The 23090-nt window shown below is 39.4% G+C and overlaps 1 protein-coding gene across 1 annotated transcript in view; it reads right to left on the reverse strand.

The window, feature by feature from the left end:
* Window positions 1-23090, reverse strand: part of mlphb (melanophilin b) — a 35085-nt gene that overhangs the window by 5374 nt on the left and 6621 nt on the right. The window contains exons 3-12 of the mRNA XM_036564725.1: window positions 21402-21623; window positions 20373-20512; window positions 19572-19613; window positions 18518-18582; window positions 16921-17013; window positions 13079-13208; window positions 11198-11409; window positions 4920-5021; window positions 2504-2743; window positions 42-185 (exon numbers count right to left, since the gene is read on the reverse strand). Coding sequence (XP_036420618.1) covers window positions 42-185; window positions 2504-2743; window positions 4920-5021; window positions 11198-11409; window positions 13079-13208; window positions 16921-17013; window positions 18518-18582; window positions 19572-19613; window positions 20373-20512; window positions 21402-21623 — 1390 coding nt within the window. The remainder of the gene's footprint in view (window positions 1-41; window positions 186-2503; window positions 2744-4919; window positions 5022-11197; window positions 11410-13078; window positions 13209-16920; window positions 17014-18517; window positions 18583-19571; window positions 19614-20372; window positions 20513-21401; window positions 21624-23090) is intronic.

A 23090-nucleotide genomic window follows, 5' to 3' on the forward strand; every position in this document is an offset into this window, starting at 1 on the left:
TATGGAAACGCAGTTCAGAGGAATGTGTTTCTGCTTCTCACCCCACTCTGAGAGCTCTGAACGCTGGCGACCGTCAGCGCCACTTTGCTCTCCAGCTGAGACAGCTCGCTGCTCGCAGTAGCACTGACCTCGTAGGAGTTCAGGTTCCTCAGAGTGTTAAAGGGCCTTTCAATGTCAATATTTGACTTTGGGATAAAAAGGAAGTAAAGAAATATTGAGATAATGAAGTCATATTGGGCACAATGTGCCATTTCTAAAATAAAAATAGTGCTGACGGCAGTGTTTCAGTGATGAGCGTCACACTCTTTAGACAGTTAGATCTTTATTCTTTTTCTGTTTTCTGGAATTACTGGCAGCCACATCAAAAAACTCAAAGGGGACGTTATTTTTATTTTTTCTAAAGTGTGCTTTGACTCCGTGACCGGCTGGGCTCCTGAGCAGCTGTAACTACACGTTTCAAGCAGCTGAGAAAAGTGGGTTCTGTGGGAGAGAGTTTCTCCCTCTGGAGGGAACGCTGAGCTTTGCGACTCTGCAGAACGTTTACATGCACAAAAGGTACATAACACACTAAGACTTTGTCCACATGTGCACATGTACTTTTAAAAACGGGGGTTTCCCTCCTTTGCGAAAGAAAAATCTCCATCCACATTAAAAAAAAACACAGCAGCTCATTCAGTAGTGGGTTTTCTATCTACCAGGTTTTTGTGGATTTTGAAAATGGAGAAAAAAAACTTGTATGGAAAAAGCTGGAAGTTCGAAAAAACACCCAAATATTGCGAAAGAGTTTTACGCTAGAGCGAAAAGGAAAAGTTTAGAATATAAAGAATATTGCTAAAGCCGAAATGTGAAAAAAGAGTGACGGAAAAGGGTTTTTCAAATAAACGATGTATCAAGCGGTAAGTGAAAAGCGATTGGTCTACAGACAGTCCGATCGTGGTGCGTAACTTTTCGGAGGTTGTTTTCGACTTTCTGAAACGCTGATCAAAGCTGATCTTAAAAGTGTCTCTGAACCATGAGCTCCAGAACTGTCTGGTGTGTTTGTGTTCTCAGATGTGAGGTGGACGTCGTCGGGGGGGGGGCACAAAGATTTCAGGAGATTGTAGTTTTCAGGTGGCCACTGTTCATCCTGCCCAACGTCTCTGAACTGCAAACTCATTAAAACATGGCAAAAGACTGTGAGGATAATTCTACTTAAAGCAAAAACTGAGTTAAATCTCTAAATCTTGCTCATTTCGATGCCCCTAACCACAGCAGCTTACATCTTCTACAGTTTCTTCATATAACTGTAGTGGATAAAAACACGACTTCGCTTTTTTTCTGCTGAAATTCTGTAAATGTGCATAACATTTGCCAAACATCTAAATGGAAACCCAGACAATGACAACAGCAATATCCTTGATAAACAAAAATTCTCTTGCTATTTTTATGCAACAACCACTTCGTTTTCAAAGTTGTTCAAAATTATTTTAACCAGTCAAAAACTAGAGGTTTGACCAGGTCTCGTCCAAAACTGGCCACACTGGTGTGGTGGGAGTGCTGGATGTAGCAGTGACCTCCACAGCACTTTCTGATGTCTCTGTTCTTCAATGTAGTGTAAGAGTGACAGTATATTTATGTGTAAACATTTAACAGGTCCTGTTGTTGATGTACCCAGAAAAATAAGTGGCTTAGAAGATGTGTGTGTGTGTGTGTGTGTGTGTGTGTGTGTGTGTGTGTTATTGATGTTATATGAACATATGAGGATCATGATATATGAAGAGCCTTTAAAGGAGAGCTTAAGATATGAACAAATCGAGATGATGGCCTCAGAACACAGTCAACAACACGCATAGAAAAAGGCCAACAAACTCATAGAAAAAACTATGTTTTAAAAAATACCCGTGTATGTGTGGATGAGGCCTAAAGGAAAAGGAAAAACCAGAAAGGCATGATTGATTTCCCCGTTAAATCAGAGGAGGTTATTTAAGTCAAGTCAAAGTTTATTTATATAGCACTTTTTACAACAGTTGTTGTCACAAAGCAGCTTTACAGAAAAATCTGAGTCTGAGCCCCCAGGAGCATTGCCAGTAGAGACAGTGCCAAGGAAAAACTCCCTAACAGTAAGAGGAAGAAACCTTGAGAGGAAGCAAGACTCAAAAGGGGAACCCATCCTCCACTGGTCGACTCCCAATAGCAAACAATAACAGCAGAAAATGAGATTTGACTATTAATATATAATACAGAAAGAAAAGAAAAGCAGGAGTAGTGATGGCTATGATTACAGAAGTGCAGCAGCATCATCAGGAGGGTCAGTTCATGCAGGTGCATTCTCATCAGGGAAATATAGCTACACCACAGTTTATGCTTAAATGCTTCCCACTACATGCTAAAATTAATAAAATTAGCATAAGTCAGTTAGCATTATGCAAACGTAATCATCCTGACAGTTCCCCACTTTAACTTACTGAATTTTTGGTGAAGTGTATGTCAAGTTAAAGTGGCATAGAGCTCATTTTGGTCTTACCTTCTGAACCTCAGAGGAAAAGCTGTTTTTATCTGTCTGTGCAGTTTGTCTTCTCATGACTGAGGAGCAGTAATGAGCACTTCCTCCCAAAGGCTTTGTGTCGTCTGTCAGCTTGTTTGCCTCCTCTTCATCAGAGGAAAGGCCTTTGTCGCTGATGTTTTCAGTCAGTTCCTCCAGCTTTTTCTTTAGCTCTCGCTCCTCTTGGTCCACCGCAGATAGCACCTCCTCTGCATGTTCAGCCTGACAAAGAAAAGGAGAAAGTTCAAATCATATGAAAATGCAAGACTTCTGCTTCTTCAGCTACAAACTGCTGTGATATAACAATACCTGAATCTTACCCGCAGGAATCGAGGATCAAAGTGGCCACTGTCATATGGATAAAAGTAGGGCTGATTCTAATGATTATTTAGTAATCAATTGATTTATATATTATTTAATTGATGAATTGATTCAACTAAACAATTTATTATAATATCAGAAAAGCTTAGGATAGCTGTCCATCTGCATAACTAACCATGACCGGATTCTCCTTACTGGTGATTTCAGTTTCCATACACATAAAACCTCAAACAAAAAACAAAACAAAACATTGAATTCATGAACCTCATTTGATTTTACTCAGCGGGTAACTAGTCCAGCACACAGTCATGGACGCGCTCTAGATTTAGTCCTGACACGAGGTTTAACTATCAGTATAAAGGAAAGTGTTGATGTCGCCGTCTCGGATCACTCGTGTGTATCAACAGCTACTGCTTTTAATAATGCTCTACAATAAAACTTATGGCAGCATATTCTGGACATTTTTTCACATTCGAATGCAAATTTGAAAATGCTAATTAAATTGTATATTTGCAATTGCATTTCCTATATGAATGTGCTTCATTGCATTCAATGCAAATGCAAAACGTGCATTAATGTTTGTATTTCTATGGCAGCCAAATTTAAGCAGAAAAACTGTCTTTTTAACAGTTTATTTTGTCGTAATGTTATTACTTTATTTTAAAAACAGAATAACATTCCCTCATTTCCAACTGCATTTCCTCATCGAGCTCCAGCTCTGCCAAAATTAAAATGTAATTGCATTTTCATTTACACATGTAACTCACACTTCAGTCTGCAGTTGTGCTTCCTTCAGATTAAGAGTTTGCACAGTAAAAATCTTTTGCTGAAAACTGCTTTATGTAGGTAACACTGTAAAAGCATTTATAAGGCACTATGTAGCAAATATAACACCTTATAACACCTGGAATAAGCTTGTATGTTTCTTAAATAGCTGTAATTACATGCACAACACTTTATAAAGCAAGAGTATGTGACTTCATAAAGCCAGGTTTCATAACACATTATAACATCTGTTCATAAAATCACTGTAGACCCTAATTTTGTAATATACTGTAACACTTTACAGAGCTTTATGCCAGACTGTGAAATTTCAGTTCAGTACATGATACCTTATAGAACATGGGTGTCCAAAAAAAAGAGGGCCAGATCAGACCATGTCAAAATACCTGAGGGCTGAAATATTATTCATGAATGATTCAAGAAATAAAATTTTCAAAACATAGAAAGTACAACCATGTAAGGCAACTAGTCAAACAGGGCTTGCTGGTGATCCATTCTGCTACCAGAGTCACAGTGTGTGCATTTCCATGCTGCTCAAGGTGAAACATAGCAGTGTGTAAAATCCACTTTAGTTAAATAACTCCTGACTTAAATATATATCAAGTACACATCAGTAGTGATTTAGTACAAATTAGTGGTTCCAAAATAACATAACTTTGTTAGCACTGCTTTAATATACTTTTTCATGAGGAAAATTAAATGTAAAACCTTTGTACTGTTTTTCTTTAAATACAAGTAAGAATCTCTTTACAAATCACTGCTTTCTGTTTTTTTATTTGATTTTCATTTGTATTTTATTTTATTTCACATGCTGTCACAACTTTTCTGGAGTTGTAGTTTCTACAATACCAATTTACAAACTTTTGTGCAGTAGCACAACAACATTATACGCAGGTTAGTATTTCTCTCATGCAGGAGTCTGTGTTCACTGATCTGCTGAAAACATCGGCACCCACAGTTCAACAATAGCTAATCAAAGGGACGAGAGGAAGCGTGATATAGTGAATACATCACAGCTGTGATTGAGTTGCAGGCATGAGCTGAAGACTTATCTCAGATAAATTATGTAATATGTTCATTTTCTCTTTAAAGTAGAAAGTTAGTAGTGGTTAGCTCAGCTGCCGTGTATTTAGCATGATGTCTGTCCACGTGTTATATAAGGCGCTATGAGGATTAACAATGCAGTCAACGAATAACAAATACCACAAATCTATACCAGATGAAATCGGTCATGAGTTTTCCATTAGAAATGTGTGCATTAGTGGTAATGATGCTGGGTAACAGTGCTGTTTACCTGTTCCATCAGGTACAGCGGCTGATCTGACACAGTCAGTTTCTGTTCTAGATGATGAAGCAGTGACTCGATAGCTGACATTCGCTTGTTCAGCTCAGTTATCTACATCAGACAGACAGAGAACAGAAGACAAAACACATATTTACACTTCAGGACGTGTGATCTCAGTTAGACAGTCGCTCTGCTGCTTTTCTCCATCACTTCAACACAGTTCATCATATTGTATCTCCAAAATGTGATTTTACAGGAGAACGATAAACGGTAACACTTTACTATATGGTTTCTTAATTAATGCTGAAGTACTTTTTAAGTAAGCACTAGATAATGAAGAGTTACAATCATAGTTCTTCATTAATTACTCTTCACTATAATCAGCCCCCTTCAGGACCACCTCTGACCAGGAGTGCAGGCTGGGCATGTAAAGATCTGGAGCTCAGACTAGTTCATTGTAGAGTTATTCTGACAGATCATCCCCTATATTTTTAAATTTACTTGCAAAATGTGCAGCTGCTACTTTGTTTATTTAATGTAAGGATTTGCACAACAACACGTGTGCAGAGATTCACCAATATTGATCAGCATGTCTAATAAAGAAAATCAAGAGAAATCAATGAAAACACTAACAGAAAAAGATGTTTCCCCAATAACACCATTATCATTATAAGTCCTCTGTACATTTACTTTTTTTCCACATCAGCCACTCTTCCACACACTCTGCTCTCTCTCCCTCTCTCTCTCTCTCTGTCTCTCTCTATCTCTCTCTCTCTCTCTCTCTCTCTCTCTGTCTATCTCTGTTATCTCTATCTCTCTATTTCTCTCTCTCTCTCTCTCTCTATATATATATATATATATATCTGTTCTCTCTCTCAATTCAATTCAAGGTGCTTTATTGGCATGACAAATATACTACACTTGTATTGCCAAAGCTTGCCAGAGATTTTTAAACAGAAATCAACAATTTAAGGTGAACATATTAGAATCTAGGAATTAAAAAAAAAAAACATGTTAAACATTGCAATATTGCTAAGTTGTAGAGCTGTAATTTTAAAAAGACAGGATACAACAAAAATAGAACAATTATCAATGCATGAAAAGCAAACATGTATTTGTGCATGCGTGTATATATGTGTGTGCGTGTGTGTGTGTGTATGAGACATGGTCACTGACTGTCCCTCTCACGGTGGCAGGTCAGGGTGTATTGAGCTTTGAGTGTGCAGCTCTCTCTGTGCTCCCTAACAGATACGGCGGTGTCTCTGTGTTAGAGAGGCTGGTAAATGTAGGATGTTGCTGATTTTTGTAAAGAACTCTTTGCGGATCTCAGTGAATTTCGGGCGCTCAGTCAGGAAGTGCAGCTCTGTCTCTGTTTTATTCAGTTCACACTGCTGGCATGTTCTTTTTTCCTGAGGCAGCCAGGATCTCCTGTGTCTGCCCGGTCTCGACAGCCAGACAGTGCTGACTGAGTCTGTACCTCGTCAGGGTGGTCCTCAGTCTCAGATCAGTCACTGTGCTCCGGGTCTCTCCTGGTACTGCAGAGCTTTATAATGATATGAGTGGGGATCGCTATTTTTTAGGTGCATCCAAAATTTGATTGCCCTTTTTTGTTCTTTTATAATTAATTGGTATTGGCCTAATTCAGCTCTGCATGCGTTGTTGGTGGCGTTTCTGTGTACTTTTAAAATGTTTTTGCAAAATTCTGCATGCAGAGTCTCAATTGGATGTTTGTCCCATTTGTCGAATTGTTGATTAGTTAGCGGACCCCACACTTCGCTGCCATAAAGGCCAATTGGTTCAATTACTGACTCAAATATTTTAAGCCAAATTCTGATTGGAATTTCTATAAAAATTTGTCGTTTTATGGCAAAGAAAGCCCTGCGAGCTTTTTCTCTCAGTTCATTCACTGCCTGATGAAAATTACCTGAAGAACTGATTTTACTGACTTGTCGCAGTTTTCTCTGGGGGAGTAAGAGGGAAAATTAATATGATCTCCTGTTATAAAGTGATCACCTTTAGTGCTGATTAATTCTGGTTGGTCTGCTGTTCTCGCGTTTAGGTCCCCGCAGATAATTACATGGCCTTGTTTTTGGAAATGGCTGATTTCATTTTCTAGATTTGGGAAGGTTTCTTCGTTGAAATAGGGGGATTCTAATGGAGGGATATATGTTGCACAAAGGAACAGATTTTGAGGTGATGAGATTAATTGCTTACTAATTTTTAACCACAAATAATTTTGTCCTTGTTTTACTTTCAATAGAATTGGTTAGTTCTGATTTAAACCATATGAGTTTCTATCCTGAGTCACTCCTTTTGACTTGGTGGAGGGGACCACTAACTCCATGTAGCCTGAGGGACAACCAGTGGGCTTGTCTCCTCTACACCATGTTTCCTGCAAAACTAATATATCAACATTTCTTACTTCCTTCAAAAAATCAGGGTTTCTACTTTTTAAACCAAATCAAGAGGAGTTTAAACCTTGAATATTCCACACAGAAATGCAAAAAGATGTCATTCTGTACAAGCTGAAGTGTGTTACTATTCATATTTTGAAATGAGAAAAATAATTAGAAATAAAATAAATAGTTATAATGAATCTTTGAAATAGAATTTGATGTCTTAATCACTGAACTTAAATTGAGTTTTATATATATATATATTGAATATATATTAATTGAATTTTTAACTAACATTGTCTGTCTGTTAATGTCCTTTACCTTTATGGTAATGTGACTCTTACCACAGAACGTGTCCCATTAGACAGGTGCAAATTTGGCTGAGCATCTACTGTATGTCTCTAAGCTCAGAGTTATTAGGGATTGCTGGTCCGCTGACAGCCTGAGCATAGGTCAGTGCTCCTGGCCTGGTCTGGAGTTGTTGGGGAGATGGAGCTGGGCCCTGGGGCAGTGGTGCAGTGTGTGCCATAGGTGCTGGTGCTGGCGGGAGGCTGGGGTTGTTACGGTGCCTCGTCTGCTTATCTGGCTGTTCTGGATAGTGAGGGGCGTGGTGTCGAGGTCTCAGACGGAGGGCTTGTGGAGTTGCTCCATCTGCAGGTCTTGGAGTGTGTCTTGGGATGGCCGTGTGTTCGGGTTTCGTCCATCTCTGCGCTGGAGTGTGATGACATTGCGGGTCAGTGTGACGTCTTTCAATGTTTTAGCAAACACAGGAACTAACTCTTTGAATAGGTGGACATGGTCATAGAGGCAGGCTGTATCCAGAGTTGGGTGGTGGGCGAGGTGGGTGTTTGGTCTGAGGGCACACTCTCTGGAGATGCTGGCGTTGATTTTCTGAATTGTGTATGGATGATAGTCTTTGCGGGGCAGCAGGGTGGAGATGATGATCTTCGTATTAGGGAAGGTGTTGCTGGCCTTCTCTATCACTGCCCTCAGGGATATGGCCACTCTTTCTTGCTGAGCTCTGAGGTCATTTGTTCCTATGTGTATTATGATGTGGCTTGGTGACCCTAGTGTTGCCTCTGTGAGTAATTCCAGTGCTTTTTGCGTAGAAGGGCACCAGAGTTTAGCCACTCTGTGTCTGGGGAAGAGTTTTTTCTCATCGATAAATTTACCGTTGGAGTCTATTAGAAGTGCAATGTCCAGCTGGTCTGTGGTTCTTCTTTCTGCTCTGTTTGTGTTTTGGACACTGGGCTCTGGATGTACTTGTTGGCTGGGAGGAGATTGCTGTGAGCTTGTGGGGGTAGAAGGTGGAGGAGGCTTCTGTGAGCTGGTGGAGGCTGAGGTTGAAGGTGGAGGCTTAAGCTGGGTGGGCGGGTAAGTCTGGGTGGAGGTATCTGCTGTTAGAGGACTCTCTCTGTTGCTGACTGGACAAGAGTATCTGTTCTCTCAGACTCTGCACTGTGCTGTCTCTCTGTCTCAGCTCCTCTCTCAGTGCAGCCATCTCTTTTCTGTAGGTGTCTCTCTCGTGCTTCAGCTCTTTGTCCTGTTCCTGTTTGAGGACCATCTCCCAAAGGTGTACAAGCTGTTGGGAATGTAAAGGGTTAATGCTTTGGGAACGCATTGCATTGTGGGTATTGTAGTGCATTGTGTGGTCGTCGCCGGGTGCTGCAGCCTCGAGCAGCACGTAAAGTTTCCTCTCTCGCTCCTCCGCTCCTTTTTCTTTTATTTAACACGGCCACTCGGTTTTATTTTTGTGTTATGCCCAGGCTGTCTGCAATAAACACCCAGTACTTCGAGGTAATCCTGCCTTTGACCCGTCTTTGCGGTGGAAATGAACTAAAGTTTGGGTATTACCCCAGAACGGGTGGAAAAGCTGAAGCCGTTCTGGCCCAGGAGCTAGCAGGTGAAGCAGCTCCCCTGAGCCTCACGACCACGGTCGAGAGGCAGAAATCAGGAAAAGGTAACAAAGCTCTACCTACAGTCGTGTGAAGTGCTCCTTTATCAGGGTAATGAAGGTATAGAGTGAAGGGTCTTGGTCCTGCTCAATGTCCTGCTCCTGAGCTGAGGGCTCTGCTGCACTGCTGTGTGTTGAGGCACATTCAGTGTCTTCCACCTGTGGAGTGTTTTCACTGGATCTCTCCTTCTCAGTGATTTCTCTGAGGTTATTAAAGGACTCCTGGATCTCACCCAGGTTTCCCTGGACCATCAGTGTTCCGTTTTCATAGATGTTGACTGTGGTCATGATTGTCTCCATGTCGCTAGGGTCTTTTATTTTGATTTTCCATCCATTACAGATGCCCTCTTTTTTCACAGAGGCTTTGTGCTTGGGTGGTTAGAGTAAAAGATGAGGTTGCTGACCTCACCGGTCTTATACAGGTCTGCAAACAGAGTTTCTGGCTTCTCTTTCAGGAGTTTGTGTTTAAACTGTTTCCTGGCAGTGTCGCTCTTTAGGTCAGGAGGGTAAGTGACTGTGCAGAACTGCACTGGACTGCAGAGCGAGGCCACACCCTCTTCAGGGCAGCAGGGGATGAACAAGTCTCCTTCTGATTGGTTTATTCTGAGAGCTCATTTGCATGTAGCTGCCTCGGAAGGTTGGAGAGAGTTTTCGAATGTCAATGGTCAACTGACACTTTAGCTTTAGCCTTTAGCTTAGCTTTAGCTTTTATTGTCAAAGTCACTTAAAATATTAGTAAAATGTTAAATAATAATAATAAATTAGATGTTTTCTTTGTCCTCCACTGTAAAATAATGTGACTCACAGAGCTGCTGCTGCTGTTTGTGAACAGTGCTGGAACAGATGAAGTTGTGCTGATCTCACTCCTACATTCAGCGGCTCTGTCTGGATGTGTTCCTCTCCTGTAGTTCTGTAGGAGTTGATCTCCTCTAATATCTCACAGATATTGTCCTTTTTTGTCTTGTTTTTTGTAGTTTTGTTCTTAGTGTATCCTTGTGTAGTGTTTCCTGCGATTATTTCAACATTTCTCTCATTTCAAAACAGAAACCAACACAAAAATCTGGGAGCTCACACAAACATGACTGAACCCTTTGGAATCATGTCACTCTCTCTCTCTCTGTGCTCTCTCTCTCTCTCTCTCTCTCTCTCTCTCTCTCTCTCTCTCTTGCTCTCCTTCTGTGTGCTCTCTCTTTCTCTCTCTCTGTGCTCTCTTATCAATAAATAATATAAAAGTATATGTAATACTAAAATAAAACCTATTGAATGTGTAGTTTATAACAGGGAAGAGGAAAAAAGTTAAGTATCAAATATATTTATGTGAGTAATAAGAGAAAAAAGAGAAGGAAAAAAAGGACATCTATATTACATATATACATATATAACTGTGAGTAAAGGCTGTGGTTTGGTGGTCACTCACTGTCCCGGAGTGAATGGCACTCATACACATATCTGGCTGCAGTGGGCACTACTGGACCCTCTCCTAATATAATTACTAATTTATCTTTTTCTCCCAATGTCCTGAAGTTGTTTATCTATTTTTCAAACTGGTTAAAATATTTATTTCTAATAGATTCATATTTTGGAGTTTAGTAGGAAGTGCACCTCTGTCTCTACCTGACCTGTCCTGCAGTGACCACACACTCTCTCCTCTCTCGCTAGCCAGGACTTTTTCTTGATTTGTGCATATTTTCCTAAATTCTCCTTTAAAGGCTCTTGCATAAACCATGATACTCGTATGTTTCAGCCAAATTTATCAAACAGCTGAGGAAAATGATTTTGTCCCAAAGTGGGCTCATGCTGAGTTGGTTGGGTTGTTTGTGGTGCAGTTCAGAATGAGAGGTGTGTGTGTGTGTGTGTGTGTGTGTGTGTGTGTGTGTGTGTGTGTGTCTGTGCATGTGTGCTATATTCAAATGTAACATTTTAGCTCATCACTGTACCTGTGGTGGAACGTCGGCTGGTGAGGACTCCGTGCACAGAGGCATGCTGTACGGGAGGTTTTGTAAGTTGTCCAGATCTTCCTCCTCAGAGTCCTCTACACTGTATGGAAGCTTACTGGATGCCAGATAGTTGGTGCTGCCAGCTGAAGAATGGCTGATCTTTGAGAGGGAGCGAGCCTGAACCATCCTATTCTCAGGATAGCTGCAGTCATCTGACAACAGTGCAAAAGTTTGTTTATTACCCATAAAATAAAAATATTCCTGTGTTTCTGAAAATGCTGTCTCTGTTATGCGTGTTACTCTTACCCTCCTGTTATGTTACAGGTCAATCTGACACATGTCAAAGTTTAACAATACAGGAAAAATATTTTTTAATAATTTTTGGAGCATGAAGCCTTTTCTACTGTGGTTAATTAGTGAAATGAACATGTAAACGGAAAATGACTAATTTAACATGTTTGCGACTCCCTGAATGTTTGTATTACACACATAACGTTTGGGTCAGTTTGACCCAGCTGTGAGAACAGAGGCTACAACGAGTAACAGTGAGTGTGTTTACATGCATTTAATAATCTGATCACTGCAGAAAATCGGATTGTGTCAGTAACTGGTTCAGCGTGTTTTCGTGCTCCTTGGTAATCAAATAATAGGGAAACTCCGGGTCTACAGAGTAGATTTCTTTGGATTTCTGCTTTACGGAACTTAAAACTCAAACATCATGAGCTGCCTTTTTCAAAACGTCAAGTCACTTCAGCAGAAAATATGAACATACATCATCTAGAAGATGAAAAAGATTTAAACCCCTTCATTTGATCGAGCGTGTATTCGGTTTCAGCGTCGCTCCAAAAGTGCTGTGTTGGTCTCACGGGTGCTGCGGTAAACATTGCTTTAAACCCTGCGTTAGACGCTGTGTTAAACGCTGCTCGCTGTTTCCGGGACGGCGTTCTGTTTCACACATGCTCAGACTGAGAGAAATGAAAGAATCAGAGTGAGAGTTTACAGCACTAAAAAACCCCATTACTGAGCTCAGATCCAGCCTCTTAAATTCTGATTAAGAAATCTGATATAGACCTTAATCTGATCTGAGAAATCAGTGTGTGTTTACACAGCCACTTAATAATCAGATGCAAAAATCTGATAATGATTAGATTATGGGGTGTATATAAAAACTCATTATCAAATTTAGACCAAAACTGATTTGTTTTCTTTTCAACTTTAAGACAGTGTGAATCCCTCCCAACCACACACACTTTTTTCTTTCTTGGTCAGACTTTGTTTTACACATTTTATTTAAACATTGATTTGAATTTGAAAGGGTCAGTTTATCTAGCACAGAAAAGATGTTTTGTTTGTATTAATCATGACCTCATGACAGAAAATACATCAACAATATTGAAAGTCTAAATAAAACAAATGTGTTGAATGTTTTTGCCAATGTACAGGAAAAAAGTTATTAAATTATTTTTTTTAATGAAAAACAAGTGAATTATAAGTAACCAGAATCTTTTAGGGGTGAAAACACATGACTGCACTAAATATTGATTGAACTGATATTAACTGAGTTATATATATGTATGTATATATGTGTATGTATATATATGTATGTATGTATATATATGTGTGTGTGTATATATATATATATATATATATATATATATATATATATATATATATATATATATTAAAAATCAAGTACTTTCAGATGGTTAAACATGGATCATGGGTCAATTTGACCCTGGAACATTACTGGAACATCACAGCTGAACACCACAGGGTTAATCAGAGCCCAACTCTCAACTGAAGGTACCGAAAAGATGAAGAAAGACACTCAGGAAGTGAAAGTGGGAGAAAGAAACTCATTCTGTGTATCCAGTATCTCACCAAAGTAAGAAGGTTTATCTAGACTTCTTTGGCTGCTGTGGAGGTTCCTCTTCCTCACTTCTGCCCTTCCACGATCCAGGATCTGCCTGAAGACGGTAGTCCAGTCCTCCTCCGGATCAGGTCTCTCATTCTGAGACATCATAGCAAAATGTAATGAATCTGCTGTCAAGCTAACATGAGATTACATAACATTTGCTTCCAAATGTTTTCATCCTCATTTATTCATCTGAATTGTGAACTGAGCAGGTTTTGGCTGCTGTTTGGTCAAACTCATTTGGAAAAAGACATATTCCAAATGTATTTATCAAATATAGTTTTGCAATGTATAAAAATTGCCGAAAATGTATTTGTTAATTGTATTATTAAAATGAATTTATTAATATGTTATTATGTGTTCAGTTGTGTGTAATGAAGGTTACAGATGCAACTAAACATACTGACTTCTGTGAAAAAAAAATGGATCAAGAATTCCAGATTATAGGCTGTTAGCCATGAAATAAAACTTTTAAATTGATACTTTGCCCAGAACAAATTTTACCACAACCATAAATGGAGTATTGGGGCAGAAAAAGTTGTTATAGGTCATACCCAAGTTTGCCACCAGAGGTCCTCGTCCCCTGAGTTTTAACTGTTGTCATGACTACAACTGGATCCCACACACCTTAAGATCCTTACTTGAGGCCTCTCAGGTCTTCATTTACTGTTTCTGAGATAATTTTAATCTGCTATTCTTGCTTCTCTGGGTTTTTGACTTTTTTGTGCCTTTTTGGACTCTTTAGTAATGAAGTTTGTTCTGCTCATGGTTCCTTATAGTCTGCCTGGGTTATCACACCAGTGTATATCTGCACTTTTCCTCACTATATATCCAAGGACTGGTTTCTCAGGCATGGATTAAGCCTAGTCCAGGGCTAATTGAATCACTACTGAAATGTTGTTTTAGTCCAGGCTTAAGCAGTAACAAATGTCTAGAACTTAGTCACCTTGTGATAGTCATTGTTTTTAGTTTCAGTATTAACAGAGCAGCAGAGACTCCGTCAGGTCTGGATCTGACAGGGAAAACTAATTACCAAAGGCTTGACTATACAAGTAAGTTTAAAACCTAGACTTAAAGACTGAGGCTGTGTCTGAGTCCCGAACATTAACAGGAAGATTATTCCGAAGCTGGGGGGCTTTGTATGAGAAAGCTCTCCCCCCCTGACGTAACTTTATTAATTCTAGGTACTAATAGTAAGCAGCAGTAATAGTGAGCAGCACCTTGTGATCTAAGTAGGCGTGATGGTTCATAGTGAGAGAGAAGTTCACTCAGGTACAGCGGGGCGAGTCCGTTTAGAGCTTTGTAAGTCAGTAAGAGAATTTTATAATTAATGCGAAATTTAGCTGGCAACCAGGGCAGGGTTGATTAAATTGGGCTGATATGGTCAAACTTTCTGGTTCTTGTAAGGACTCTGGCTGCAGCGTTCTGGACCAGCTGAAGCTCGTTAACGCTTTTGCTGGGACATCCAGCCAGCAGGGCATTACAGTAATCTAGCCTTGAAGTAATAAATGCATGAACTAACTTTTCTGCATCCTGTAGAGAGAATGCATTTCTCAATTTAGCAATATTGCGAAGATGCAGGAAGGCTGTTCTAGTAATATTAGTTATGTGTGTCGAAGGACAGATCAGGGTCTATAATGACACCAAGGTTTTTTACAGATGAGCTTGATGCAACTGAGAAATTGTTAAGTTTATGTGTTAAATTAGACAGTTTGTTTCTAGCAGCTTTGGGACCAAGAAGTAGAACCTCCATTTTATCGGAGTTAAGAAGGAGAAAGTTACTCGACATCCAGTCTTTTACGTCTTTTATACAGTCCTCAATCTTGCCAAGTTTAATTTTATCATCCGATTCGCTTGATATATATAATTGAGTGTCATCGGCATAGCAGTGGAAATTTATGCCGTGTTTACTTTTAATGGTGCCCAGTGGTAGCATATATAATGTGCATAATACAGGTCCTAAAACAGAGCCTTGTGGAACACCATACTTTACTTTTGCGAGGACAGATGATTCCCTGTTCACATTAACAAACTGATAGCGATCAGTGAGGTAGGACCTGAACCAGGAAAGAGCTGTTCCTGTTACCCGTACAAGGTTTTCTAGTCTATCTAGTAAGATAGCGTGGTCTATTGTGTCAAATGCCACGCTAAGATCAAGGAGGACTAGCAAAGACACATTTTCTTGGTCAGAGAATAATAAGAGATTGTTTACAGTTTTTACTAGTGCTGTCTCTGTACGATGATGTGGCCTAAAGCCAGATTGAAATTTTTCATGCATTTGATTTCCATACAAATAGGAACTTAATTGTTTTGCTACAACTTTTTCCAAGATCTTAGATATAAAGGGGAGATTTGAGATGGGTCTATAATTTGATAGGTCGCAGGGATCGAGAGGTCTTGGGATGTATCCAGGGCTAAGAGAGGAGTTTATTATTGACAAAATAGGCTTGGTTATTTCTGGCAAAATTTCCTAGAGTAAACCTGTAGGAATCGGATCTAGCATACAAGTAGAAGATTTAGCAGAAGAAACACTTTTAACTAGTTCATTTTCTTGAAGTAAAGTAAATGATTCCAGCCTCTCTTCAGTGATTTTAATGTTTTCCAGATTTAGACTGGCATTATAAGGCAGTAGGTTTGTAGAGTTTAACTGTGTATTCTGAATTTTCTGTCTATTTTTTCAATTTTATCAATAAAGAAATTCATAAAATCATTGCTGCTATAGGCTAATGGCATCTGGGGTTCACTAACTGTTTTGTTCTTCGTTATTTTAGGAATAAACATTCAGGGCTCCAATAATCACCATAAATCTTCCCCTCAGCACTGCCCAAGGTTAAAAATGGTGTTTTAGAGCAGGAACAGCACCAAAATGCACAAGGTGGGGGTCCTCCAGCACCAGGAACACTGAATTAGAGCCACGAAATGGACAGTCTGTTGCACATGTCCTAAATTCAGCTTAAACCCACAGCTGCATTTGAGCAAAGACAGTCCTATCATGCACTGATCACTCCAAACAGTGTTCGGAGCATTTTAAACATTTGTTCAACAGAAAGAGCAGCTGCTTAATAATCCTTTCATGAGCTCCTTTTCTCTCTTCTTAAGTGAACTGCTTTAACCCTCTGGGTCCACGAAACCTCGCACATGACAAATACTCGTTTCTGTATCTTTCTGATATTATCCAACTCAGAAATCCAGTTCAAACACTTTCTGAATCTGTAGAGTCGCCCTTTCCATTCTATCTTATCACAAGATCATACGAGACTCACATCTGGAGTTATGAGCCTATGAAGAGGGGCTGAGATACACGTCATCTGCCTCTCACCGTGTGGAACTGGTGGATTGGTATGTTCGTCTACAATCTGTGTGAAACTGACCAATGGGCACTCAGGAAATCACTAAGGACTGACCATCAAGCCGGAAACCCTTCAATCTTCATTCAGTCCACATCGGAGACTCATGTGAAACGGCGTGCAGAGAGTTTACAGCTGCTGAAGCTGCTGCAGCAGTTTTGGAAAGTAGTGATGAAGATAACGGAGCATTTAGATATGAAACATATGAGGATCATGATATATGAAGAGCCTTTAAAGGAGAGATTAAGAAGAGATAAACAAATTGAGATAGAATGACCTCAGACCCCAGAGGGTTAAAATGACAGGAATCCGTAACTCTCTGTGTCTGTGATGTTCATACTGTTTCAGCTGTGCATCCACTCAGTAACTGTGTTCATCTTTTGAGGTGAAAAATGGATCCCAGCTGTAACTGCAGAGCCCTAAAGGAATTAACCATATTAACATATGTACTCAGTCAGTACCTTGAGAGAATGATGATGAAAGTGGATGGAGTAATCAGTCCCAACATTAAAATCCTGAGGGTCGACTGGCAGCAGTCGTTTGCCTTTCCTGGACTGAAAAAATATGCTTTGTTTTAGACATCAGGAAATCATTATCTTACAGCTTATATTCAACCAAATAAAAAAAACTCAATATTGGCAAAATCAGTATCTAAGAGGACTTTTAAATGAGCCTCATTCTCCAACATCCTCCTAAGTCTGTTCTTAAGTGTGTTTCTGATAAAGATCCAAAGAAAAAGTCTACGTCAGATTCATGACGTGTTCTTAAAGCACAGAACTGTTCTCTCCTTTGTGCTCTTGATTGTGTGTAGATTCTGTTCTTACCTAAGAACAAATCCCACATAAGAGAACATTGGTAAGTCAGAATCTTCGTCAGAACTACGTAAATGGGTTTAAGAAGAAATTTCTTCTTAAGAACATTTGGAGAATGAGGCCCAATGCTCTAAACACACTATAACTAAATAAATAAAAAAAACTAAAAGAATAAAGAGGATATAATGGAGAAGTCACAAAAAAAATTTAACTAGTTAGCAGTTTGTCTCAATTATTTAGATGCATTTCCCAAAAATGCTAACCGCATTCTCAAAATAGGCAGGTCAGAAGGCCGAGTCAGGGCTGAACAGCTCTTCTGAGACAAAGACAGTACAAATGTTTACTAACAGGAACAAGTGTATGACCACATACTCTACTGTACTATACTATACTGTACTATACTACACACTATACTACACATCACATACGCAGTAGTGCACATCACCTCTGTATGCTGGGTTATAAAATGCTATAACATCTCAGACTCAGAGCAGAATCCACAGGCTGCAGTCAAGAAGGCCAAGAAATGCCATCAGACTTCGGGCCATTAGAGGAGGCACAGAACATCAATATTAAATTATCATATCTCTGAGAAATATAGGGGGTCCTTGCTGGTCTGAGATCCCCCAGTTGACCTTTTGGACCCACTGAATGTCTCAATATAAATGCTGCTGGAAAATAAACTTATTATGATGTTATGTTGCAATTGTTTATCAGCTTTACCCACAATCAGCTTCTGTCTTTGGTGTTCTTAACTAACTGGAGCTGCAGCACTGCTCTACCTCAGGGTGGCACTGTCACAGACTGGTTCACCCAGTTGGGGGATTTTACACACTGGTGGCAACCCAAAACCAAGTGTTTTCACTGGAGGATTCAATGGATAGTGAGGATTCTGAGTGACCCTGATGTGTTGATGTATTGTTGTGCTAGACAGAACAGACTGAATGACTCAACGAGCCACTACAGTGATTTCAGTTGTAGTTGTTTCCATATTTATGTGCCGATACACAATCTTTTTCAGTGTCACACACATTCTTAGCAGTTTGTGGCACCAAAACCAAAACAAATTCTGAGAACGAGACTAACTGACTGAGGAAAATGCATCTGATTGGGTAAAACTGTAATAAAAGGCGGTGCCACAAGAGGGCAGTCTTTCACTTGAGAGCCTCTGAATGAAGACTTGTGAGTAACACATTCCTGATACATAAACAGATGAGTTCAGTGCTGAATGGCAGCAGTTCGTTACCAGTCTGTACGGTTCTCTTCTCAGGCCGTCGAAGTGCTCGTCCTCGTGGTTGCAGAGCGACCCAACTGTGTACAAAAGTCCTGAGTGGAATTAAAATTATCTACATAATGTTTTATAAAAATGAAAGCACACATTTAATGATGGCATTTTCTTGTGAAATATTAACAGTTCAATGCTACAAGTTCACAAGCTAAAAGTTCACTTCTACAATCTAAGAACAGTCCAGCTAGTTTGCACTGAAGTCCTTCTAATTACTGAATAATAAGCCTTAGTGTGTAATAAAACTGATTTTAAGCAGTTAAAAATGTAAGGAAAAAAAAAACACAAAGTTTAAATCTGAGGCGTCCAAACTTTTTTCAAAGAGGGCCAGATTGGACCGTGTCAAAATAACTAAGGACCATAATATTATAACCATGTAGAGCAATGAACTGGACTGAGCATCTAGCTGGTGATACATTCTGAGAATCTGGCGATGATCCAAATTGATTAATAGATCTGCTGCCAGAAGAGTGACCAGGTGTGCACGCTTAGAGCTTTCTGTGATCTACTGTATTTCCTATGACTGTCTAAAAGATGTATGAGGATTCTTTTATTGCTGGTTTGCTCATTCAGAGCGATTTGGATCTGTAATAATGAATTACTGATTTGTTTATTCAAAACAGTAATAAAATGTGTGTAATGTATTAAATAAATTCCTATTTAAGTGTTTACTTGTTTACAAATCTCATTTGTGAGAGAAACTATTACAAAAGTGCAGCAACCGCTTTAATAAATCATTGTATTAAAGGAGAAGATCAGATTAATCAACATAATCAGCCATTATTGTTCCTCCTTAAAGGGTTCATATTTCTTGACCTGCTGAATCTGCTCTATTAAGAAGCTAGAAAAGAAAAGAAGCAGCTGCTTTAGTTTCTCTCCTGAATATTTACTGTGATCTGTCCAAGGGCTGCATTTGGCCCCGGGGCCGGACTGTGGACACCCCTGATTTAATTGACTTAGCTGATCCACTTTTTAACTGAGGACATGCAAAATGAGTTTCCTTTAGACCACTTACTGTGAACGTCAGGCATGCTGCGCGTGTCGTCCTCCGGAGGTTCTGGGAGAGAAAAAAAACATACTGACAGATAGAAAGACAGGCCGAACCTTTAAACCCAATGCAGTATATTATCAATGTTCTCTTTTTTTACGGGAATTTTAATAGTTATGGTAAATCTGATGGCATTGTTCTCTGAACAGTCAGTACTTTCATACAATTATAGATGAATAAAAAGATCTCTAATTTATTTGGGGTCTTAAACTGTGTCTGTGCGTTGGCGGGACCGTTTGTGCTCTTTGAAAACAACTGTGTTCTCCTGCTGACCTCCTCTTTCAGGCCAGCTCGAGCTTGAAAATTGGATAAAGCAGATACACTTGGTTCCAAGTACACAGAGAAACAGAAGCAGGCATGTGACTGTGTGAATCACATGAGTGACCAGACCAGCCAGTTCGCTCGCTTTCAGGATCGTCCACCAAATCTTTTGAAGTCAGGGGGCTTTGGAAGTTATTTTGATTTTCAGACTCTGAAATTAATGCATTTTTGATAAGTAGTGGAGAAGTTAATGAACGCTGATCAAACTAAAAAGAAATTCTGATAGTTTAGCTGTTTTCAGTCAGTGCAGAGCTGTGTGTCAGTCGAGGGAATCCTCATTGAAGTTGTTTGGTCAGATAGATTCTGTATTACCTTCTAAAATAGGTTTTTTTGTATCAGTATGACAGAAAAATGCCCAGACATTATATGTTAACCTTCCCATACCATGTGAGGCACCTCATTCAGATACGAGCTCTGAGGCTCTGCCTCAGGTATCTTCACACTCACCTCTCAGGTCAGTCTGGGAGCAGCTTCGCTCTCCGTTCAGTCTCTTGTACAGTGACTTCATCACTTTTGCACTACCGAAACGCTTGAAGCGAGCACGCACGTTCTCGTGGAACCACTCTAGAGTGCCGATTTTCAGAACTCTGCAATGGAGGGATCAGAAGAAGTTTCTCAAAGAGGGGAAAGTGCACATTTGGTCAAATACTCAACAGTAAACCGATATAACATTTATTCACAGCAATTACCAAAAATTTATCGACGGTTTATGATATGATATTATTTATAATTCTCTCTCTACTTCAGAAAATGGCTTCTTTAAAGATGTGCTGTGAATGTCATACAAATATTTTTAATGTACTGTTTGTAGGTTTATACTTGGGGTTGGTGGCCATGAAGGTGAGCGGTAAGGAGTTCAGGAATTCTAGGGTTTTTCTTTTGTATTTTATTTCTTTAATAATTTTGTTTTATTTTTGTTTTTTATTTAACTTATTAGGTCCTAGTTGCACAATCGTGGTACTCTTTACAAGCACTATTGTAGGTTCAAGATCACAGTTTGTCACCGGTTATGAATGTCATAACAGAAATGTTTAACGCAAACTTTTTAAAAACTTTCTGTGACATTTCACGAGAGCTGTTAGGTTCACAACATTTAATTTTTTAAGGATTGCAGAGATTTTTCATTTTCCAGCCTGAAACTCCACCTTAAATATTACATTAAAAACATATATACATATATCCATTTAAAATGGAACCATCAGCCCTCGTCTGTTTGCTCCTCATCAGTTCATGCCTACAGTGATTATTCCTGGTGTACTTTAACATTCAGTGTAAATAATCTACAGTCCACAATATTTTATTTTCTCCTTTTTAGCACATCTGACTCTGTTAATAAAAGCCTTAATTATTTTAATTATGATGCTGACCTGCTGATTCAGGTCTAGTAAAGCAGGATAAACACCTTTAGGTTACAGTGTTGATCTGTGCTCCACCAGCCTGGACTAAGAGACACCTGGTCTACAGCTTTTAACTCACCTGGTCATTTGGCAGGGGTCACACACCCAGCCGTGCTCTATTTTGTTGAAGCGGCTGCAGGCCTTGCACACAAACAGCTTACAGTCCAAGCACTGGCGTTTGCTGTTTAGCAGGAACTTGAAAGGCTGCAGGCAGCGGATACAGAGAGAGTCGCTGAGCCTGGACTGGCAGCCCAGCAGCTCTAGCTTTGTGTCCTCTTTCACTATTTTTGACTTCAGGTCACTGAAAGATAAAGATGGAATAAGAAGATAAATACACTGATATTCAATTCTTTATAGTGAATTTAAAAACGTATGGTGCTGCAAATCCTGAACACTAAGATGACCACATAATGCACAGCCACCCTAAATGTGGTCACTGGACCTGAAAATACAGTGGCAGTTACCCTCTGGGGCTCTTCATTTGACATGATACTCATATGTTTCATATCAAAATGATCTTCATCACACGCATTTTCTAAACCACTTATCCTTCTGGGTCATGAGGGGTGCTGGAGCCTATCCCAACGGTCATTGGGCAGAAGGCAGGATACACAGGTCAGGTTGCCAGTCCATCGCAGGTCAGATACACAGACATATACATCCACACATACACACACATTCCTTTTAATGGTATTCCAGTTCATTTTAAATCTGATCAAATGATCCTTTACCATGACAGAAGCGAGTGTTGTGGGTATTGATACTCTGTGAAAATGCAGTTATGATCTGATATCTTGTTTATGTGAAATACATTGTGTGTGAGAGTCTGACTGCAGACGTACACGGTTAATGTAAAGTACAGTGCAGATCACAGAAGAACGTTTAGTTACATCTGGAACCTTCATTACACACAACTGAACGCAGATAATAACACATACTAATAAATACATTTTAAATATATCTTTAACACATACATTTATTTTTGTAATTGAAGGCATATCTATAACTAATTAAAAATAAATTAAATATTTAAGATTCTTATTCTGAATACTTGCAGTTTGACTGGTCAGTATGGCTTGTATTGGGCTACTTTTTAGTTTTAATGTAGCTGATGTAATTTGCAGAATACTTGTCAGGTACCTAGCCTGGTGAAGCTTGATTTTTCAGTTCACTTGCATAAAAATGACCTCGCTGACCTTAGGTTCCTACACTACTGAGGGCAGAACACAGTCCAGTCAGAAAGAATATAGTGCAAGTAGCCAACAGTTATACAGCAGCATTAGTGTCACTCAAACAACAGTCAGAACACCAAACAAGAGAGAAAACAAACAGGCAGAGGTGTCTGTGTAAAATAAATTAATATAAATTAAAATTGCTTATTAAGGCTACATCTGTGTTTTTTGTACATGTTAATCAGGGTTTTAAAGTATGTGGAGAAGCAGCGACTTGAAATTGGGGGCAGGGGGTGTGCTTGAAAAAGACCTAGCCTACAGCGAGGGGGGTTTGGGGTCTACTTATGAATGTTCATATAAGGACTAGTGGGCTTAGTCTTACCCTGCAACAGTTTATTGTAATTAAACAGTTTTCAGAGTAAAAATCATGTTAGATTTCACACATGATGAACAACACAAGTGTGAAAATACTGAACTTCAGGTTATTTTATTCCACAGTCATTAAAGCATCTTTATGTCAAACTTTTCACCTCCTTTTCAGGGATTTAATGTGGTTTGTACAGTTCATACAGTGGAAACATTCCTAAAAGTTTCAT

Source organism: Colossoma macropomum, unplaced genomic scaffold (genome assembly GCF_904425465.1).
Source record: "Colossoma macropomum unplaced genomic scaffold, Colossoma_macropomum, whole genome shotgun sequence".
NCBI lineage: Eukaryota > Metazoa > Chordata > Actinopteri > Characiformes > Serrasalmidae > Colossoma > Colossoma macropomum.